Source organism: Pteropus vampyrus, unplaced genomic scaffold, assembly GCF_000151845.1.
Source record: "Pteropus vampyrus isolate Shadow unplaced genomic scaffold, Pvam_2.0 Scaffold223, whole genome shotgun sequence".
Taxonomy (NCBI): domain Eukaryota; kingdom Metazoa; phylum Chordata; class Mammalia; order Chiroptera; family Pteropodidae; genus Pteropus; species Pteropus vampyrus.
This window is the reverse complement of record NW_011889004.1, coordinates 1,173,157-1,179,912: the sequence shown is the minus strand read 5'-3', so window position 1 is coordinate 1,179,912 and position 6,756 is coordinate 1,173,157. Positions and strand designations below refer to the sequence as shown.

Genomic DNA, 6,756 nt, shown 5'->3' with positions numbered 1-6,756 from the left:
TCTCTGCACCCTAGTCTCATGAAGTAACCTTGGGCAATCGCTTGTCTCTCTTGCCTCAGTTTCCCCATCTGTAAAAGGGGGTTGGCATTTGCCCTCCTCAGGGCTGCTGGTGACAGGATGCAATGTAAGTTGTCAGTATGGGGCCTGGCATGCAGTTGGGGCTCAGGGACTGGACACGGGGACCACGGGGAGGCCAAGGAGGGTAAGCCTGCAGGTGTATATTCCAGAGCCTGGAATATAGAGGGATCGGTGAAGGCCCATGAGGCAGGGACACAGGGTATGCAGCGGGCCTGGCCAGAAAGGCAGGCAGGGGAAGGGACTGGGTGGAAGGGGCCTTGGAGGTCTGGCAGAGGCACCAGGGATCCTGTGTCTGGGAGGCAGTTGGCAGGGTAGATGTGGCTGAACAGAGCTGGTCTGGGATGACCTGCCCCCTGTGAGAGGCTCTCCCAGATTCTTCCCATACCTCCTCCCCAATATATACACACAGCAAAGACCCCCAGGTCTGCAGGAGCACTGAGGCTGGCCCCAGTGGCATCAGCGGACGTGAGCATCTGAGAGTGGGAATCGGGGAGGCTGCAAGCCCCAGCCCTGCCCTCTCCGGCCAGAGAAGGAGGGAGACCAACAGAAAGACAGCCATCAGGGCAAGGTTCTGCGGCTGGCACTTGGCCTGCTCAGTTGGACAGAGGTTCGAGAGTGGCCAAATAGGAGCATTTGGGGTATGAGGAGCAGGAAAAGTCCCCCTTCCTTCCCCTCTTTCCTGCAAGCCCAGCAGCCGCCTCTGTGCAGGCCAGAAACTCAGGGAGGCTGAAGCGATGGGGTGTGGGACTAATGCCAGGAAGAGCACTAATCGCTGCAGAGGATAGACACTGTCCTACCCCCGCAGTGACCTCTAGCCCATACAGCCCCTCTCCGGCTCCCTGACAGAGTGCTGGCATCACTTGGAACATGTTGGGGATTCAGGCCCTGACAGCTCCACAGGCCAGGCTAGAGGCTGCAGGTGGGGAACAGTTTCAGCCCTGCCTGGAGGCCCTGCCAGCCCTCTCCCGGGCCAGGCATCCCCATGCCAAGATGGAGCACAGCAGGCTTCCTCCAGCATCATGGGGCAAGAACAGAGTGAAGCTTTCGGGGAAATGCACCCAGCTGGGATATGCTAATGGAAGTAGCAACAACAGGGAAGTCGTGACACCCGCCCCATTCAGGGAACCCCCAGCAGGGTCCACTTCTCAGCGATGGAGCAAAAGTCGTGTTCCCATTTCACAGACAAGGCATTTGAGGCTCAGAGAGGGAAATGCCTTTGCCCAAGTCATTCAGCTGCTGATCAGCGGAGCCAGACTCCAAGCACGGGCCCCCAGGTCCCAGCACCAGCCAACAAGAAGGCTGGTCTGGTTTCTAGAGCTCACCTAGTCCTTTCTCTCCTTTTCCGGCTCTGTTGTCTGTGACGTTCTGATTTACTGTGTCCTGCTCTGAGCCAAGCCCAGCGCTGCCGAGCACTTACACAACTGATTTTCTTATTTAGCCATCCTGCAGCCCCATTGTACAGGTGAGCAAATCCCAGCCTAAGGTCATCCAGCCAGGATATAGGAGAGCTGGTATTTGAACCTGAGTCAGTGTGACTTAGAAATGACCATCTGGCCGAGAAGGTGATCCCTGAACTTGGCCTCAGGAGTCAGCCAGCTGGGGCTGAGGCAGGGCTCTCAGAATGGACAAAGGCACAGGCGCAGGCCTGAGGTGTGAGCTGGGCATGCCGGAGAGGGGTGGCTGAAGGGACATGTGGATGTGGAGGTGGCAATCTTTGGCTTTATCTAGTGGTCTTGGGAAGTTAGTCCTGCCTGAGAAATGGCCATGCGGCCCATGGCCTGCCTCTTGGCCCGTTGCCTGCCCACATAGCCCAAGATTCACCTGCCCTCCACTGTCTCCCATCAGCCCAGTGCATTTCCTTAGGGCTTCCAGAAGCGGGTCAGGGCTTCCAATTGAAGCAGCTCTCTGGGCTCTGGGATTCACACCCGGCCCCTGCCAGGGTGGGAGGGACAGCCTGGACACCAGCTCACTGAAGGGGAGGGGGCCAGCAACCACTGCAGCCCCACGGGGGTGTTCAAGGTTTTGCCATCACACCCTGAGATCTCAGTGATGACCTCACACGAAGTAGTGCCTAAACTTCTGCTCAGCAACTTTCTCTGTGAGCTCCAGACGGCTGGGTTCCCCAAATCAGTTATTCATTTAACCATTTATGCAGCAAATGTTTCTGTTCGAATGACAGGCACTGCACTAGGTAGTGGGGACACAGCCATGAACCAGACCAACCTGGTCCCTGCTCTCATGCCATTTGTAGTTCACAATTCAATGTGGTCAGTGCAAGGACTTGGGAAGAGCAGGTTCTGTGGGAGTCCAGAGGAGGGCCAGAGTCAGCTTGGGGGTAGAGAGGGCACCAGGGAGGTGATGTGTCCATGCTGGGAGCGGGGTGAATTAAAGTACACCACGGAGAAGGAAGAGCATTCCAGGCAAAAGGTGCTGCATGTTCGAATGCCTGGAGCTGGAGCAATCCCGGTACCCACAGGACTGAAAGGAAAATGGGCTGGAGTTAGGACACCCGAGGTGGGCAGAGCTTGTGGCTGGGTCAGGAAGGAAGGCAGCAGTGCCAGCCAGAGACCTAAGTGTGTGCGTGTCTGTGGAGGGGAGGGAGGCAGAGGGTATGCCTGGTTGTGTGGCCAGTGCCTCCATTTCTACCAGGCAACTGGTGAGCAGCCTCCATAACTGTCAGGTCTCTACTCATACACCTCTGGGGATGGGGACCTCACCATTCCTCAGTGGCCTGGGGAAAACTCTAGGTGGGAGTTAGCCTGAAGTTCACAGATTTCAGGGTTTACAGATTTCCCATCCCAGTTGTTCTTCTGCAGATTCTTAGGTCCTGCGTGGGATGAGCAGGGCAAAGGTTCAGAGTCAGAGGGTCTGGGGGACAATTCAGGTGAAGCTTGCTGTCTCTGGGCCTGCATGTCAACTAATCTAACCTCCAGGCCTTGGGTGCAGACACTGGTGGGAAGAACCTGATGAAGTTTGGGACCTCAGCTCAAGCCACCTTGCGGTGTGACCCGAGATATACAGCCACCCTCTCTGGGCTATAGTGGGACCAGAAGGAACAGGGAATGACCCCAAGGTGCAGGATTCAGGGGTTCAAAGACCCTTCTAAGACCAGGCCCAGGCCAGCCTAACTCCTGTTCTCACCAGAAATAGCCTTGACCCCACAGTGATCCTAGACTGGCCATCTCGCTTCTCTGAGTCTCATTTTACAAGTCTGTAGCGTGCGGGGATCTCATCTGTCTCTATTTCTAAATACATGCGTGCACACAAGCTCGCCTTTGCCTACTGAAGTCCCACCAGGGGAACAGCTTAGACAAAGGCCAAGAGGCTGGCAGGTAAATTGAACAAGGAGACCCAGGGAGCTGGAGCAGAGAGGTTGTGAGTGGACTGAGATTTGCTTTCCCCCAAAGGAAAATGCTCCTGAGGACCATTCTTGGGCTGAGTAACAATGAAGAGACAGCAGGCAGAAACAGAGGTAGACAAAGGTGAGTTAGAAGAGGTTAGGACCCTCAATAATTCCTGGATGTCCTTGGTAAAACCCTTGTCCTGATATCATTACCCCGATATCATTACTGCCCATTTTACTGTGGGTAAGTCTGAGGCTAGCCCAAGGTCACTCAATGAATTGCTGGTTCCCAGGCTCCCCATCCAAGTTACCCAGGTCCTCAGGCCTGTCTTCCCCTCTGTGTGATGGGGTAAAGGGAGAAACCCCTACATCCGAGCTGGCCTGGCCTGCTGGGGCCCTTCCGTCAGGCCTCTGTCTTTCCGCAAACCTTGGGCTCTCAGAGAAGTCTGTGCTGAGCTGTCAGTCCATTAGTCTGGCACGGCTGCTTCACGTGGCTGCCATTAGTGTTGGCCAGTGTTAAAGAGATGAGCGCTGAGCAGGGGGAGGAAGTGTGGGATGGGGACCAGGGAGAGTGGGGATGGGAGTGTGGGGTGGGCAGGGAAGCCTTTGGCAGCTCACAGAAATCACTGGCTGCCTGGTGTCCTCGCCTGCACAGTGAGACCCGTGGTCCCCACAACACAGGGTCATTGTGAGTGTGCCTGGAGAGGTCGTAGGAGCCTAGTGCTCTGAGACCAAGATCCTGGGGACGGTCTGGTCACTGCTGCACTGGGCACACCTCTGCTGTCTGCTCCGTCCTGCGCTCCCAGGGGCTGCTGTGGTGGACTCTTGGGCCATCTGCCAATTGTCTCTGACCAAACCTGCAGGCTCTAGTGGATTCTCAATGCCAGGCTTGGGCTGTGGGTTCAGTGATCCTGGAGGTCTGGGAAGCAGGATGTCGGGAATGGGAGTAAAGTCTCAACCTGCTTTGCTCCACCTCCATCCCGCAGAGATCCGAGAGGCCTTCAAAGTCTTTGACCGTGATGGCAACGGCTTCATCTCCAAGCAAGAGCTGGGCACAGCCATGCGCTCCCTGGGCTACATGCCCAACGAGGTGGAGCTGGAAGTTATCATCCAGCGGCTGGACATGGATGGTGAGTGCTGCTACATGCTTGTTTCCTCACCCCTCATCTGCGGGGCCAGGTCTGGGGCCTGAGCCACTGAGGCTGAGCCCACTGGGAGCCTCTCACTTCGTCCACTCCCAGCCACCCCCAAGCCCATGCCCGTTTGCAGCCAGGTCTGGACTCATTTCTCAGCCTGGAGAACGAAGGCCAGAGTGTGACAGCCCCAGCCACCCGCAGAGGTCAGAGACTCTGCCCCTCTCTGTGTATTCCGAGAAAAAATTTTAAGTACAGAAAAGTAGAAAGGATATACTAAATATCCCAGGCCTCACCACCCAAAATAAAAAATCATTAATTTAATTGTATTTGCCACCTGGCATTTTATTAAGAAAAAACTCATAAGGACCAATAATGCCCAGTTCCCTCCTCATTCCCGTTCCACCCCTCCCCCTGCCTTCTCTCCACCTAGAGAGCAGGTGGCAGCCTGGGCAGGTTGTCTCCTCCTGAGCTTCATTACCCGCCTGTGTGGTAGGGACGATGTCAGGCCCTACACCCACCCTGGGATAGCAGCAGGGTGCTGGGAAGCCACGGAGGGTCCAAGTGGAACGTGAGGACCTCCCACGTGCTCAGGGCCCACCTCGTCGGTGGGGCCTCATCACATTTGGTGTCTTTCAGCATTAGCCCAGAGCCTGGCATGTTAGGTGTCCCTGAAATTGACTTAAGGCTCAGAGAAGGAGGGGACTTACCTGAGGTCGCAAATGTCCCCTAAGTGGGCTGGGACCCCACCCAGTTGCAGACTGACTCCACTGATTGGACCTGTGCCAACTCTAGGTGATGGCCAAGTGGACTTTGAGGAGTTTGTGACCCTCCTGGGACCCAAGCTCTCCACCTTGGGGATCCCAGAGAGGTTCCACGGCACTGACTTTGATACTGTCTTCTGGAAGGTATGCCATGGCTGGTTGGGATCCAGGGCTGTGCAGTGTAGAGGGCTGTACTGGGGCCAGTGAATGGCCAAGCCCACTCTGTAAAGGGGGGATGACCACTCCAGGCTTCTGTCCACTGGACAGTAGGGAGGCTTGTGCTGGTCAACGACTTGAGGAATGGAGCAAGTGGTTTCCATCCTTCCAGAATCTGGAGGCTCATCCCTGACTTGTGTAGCTGCAGGTGCAGGGTGGGGACTGTGGTGGTGGTGGTGGCCAGAGCACTGTGTCTCCCCCAACCCAAGTGCGACATGCAGAAGCTGACAGTGGACGAGCTGAAGCGGCTTCTCTACGACACTTTCTGTGAGCACCTGTCCATGAAGGACATCGAGAACATTATCATGACAGAGGAGGAGAGCCACTTGGGCACGGCTGAGGAGTGCCCTGTGGACGTGGAGAGTGAGTGACTGACCCCTGGGACCCCCTGGGTGGGTCAACTGCTTGAGCAGGGGAGGAACCAGGGGTTTGCAGAGGGAGATTGGAGCCTCCTTGCCTGCCCCAAACCCGGTGTCCTTGCGCACCCCATGGGAAGTGCCCATGTGCAGAAGTGCAGGCAGCTCCTGATTCCATTGCTCTGCTGTCCCCTTCTGTCTCTCTGGTGCTCCCTGGTGGGTGGCCTCAGCCTGCTCCAACCAGCAGATCCGTCAGACGTGCGTGCGCAAGAGTCTGATCTGCGCCTTCGCCATCGCCTTCATCATCAGCGTCATGCTCATTGCAGCCAACCAGGTGCTGCGCAGCGGCATGAAATAGGCGCCACCAGGGCACCGCATCTGGCGCACTCGGTGCATGGGGGCCACCTCCACACCACCACCGCCTGCAGCCCTCTCCCTCAGCCGGCTCCCTGGGCCATCACCATTGCGTGTACTTCAGGGCCTGGACATCCAGAGGCCACACCCCACCCACTCCACCGGCCTTGCATGGAGCCATGGCCCAGCTGTGGAGGGCCTGGTGGTGGCTCTGAGGACGGCCACCAGCCCTGCCTGCACCCTGCCCATGCCCCACCCTGGCCTGTATGTAGCACTAAAACTCTTCCCGCTGTCCATGGGCTCCCGGGAAATTAAGGAGGAATTTGTACAGGGCCCAATAGCTGCTGTGGTTCCTTAGGCAGGAAGGGCACCCAGTACCCAGGGCCACACAGCCAGCCCGACCCTGTTCCCTAATGTTTAGGCCGTGGGCTGGATGACAGAGGTGGGACAGAAAGCCTCTTCTTGGAGGGGCTGTGAGGCTGGGGTCTCCTGGGCCCCACTCCCTGGCATGG

The 6,756-nt window shown here is 57.0% G+C and overlaps 1 protein-coding gene across 1 annotated transcript in view; it reads left to right on the top strand.

Annotated features, from left to right (window-relative positions):
* The window catches only part of CABP7 (calcium binding protein 7), a 10,785-nt gene extending 4,067 nt beyond the window's left edge, over nt 1–6,718 (top strand). Inside the window, exons 2-5 of the mRNA XM_011373350.2 lie at nt 4,408–4,551; nt 5,350–5,462; nt 5,744–5,897; nt 6,121–6,718. Of these exons, the coding sequence (XP_011371652.1) occupies nt 4,408–4,551; nt 5,350–5,462; nt 5,744–5,897; nt 6,121–6,248 (539 nt within the window). The 3' untranslated portion in view covers nt 6,249–6,718. The remainder of the gene's footprint in view (nt 1–4,407; nt 4,552–5,349; nt 5,463–5,743; nt 5,898–6,120) is intronic.
* The last annotated feature ends 38 nt before the right edge of the window (nt 6,719–6,756 follow it).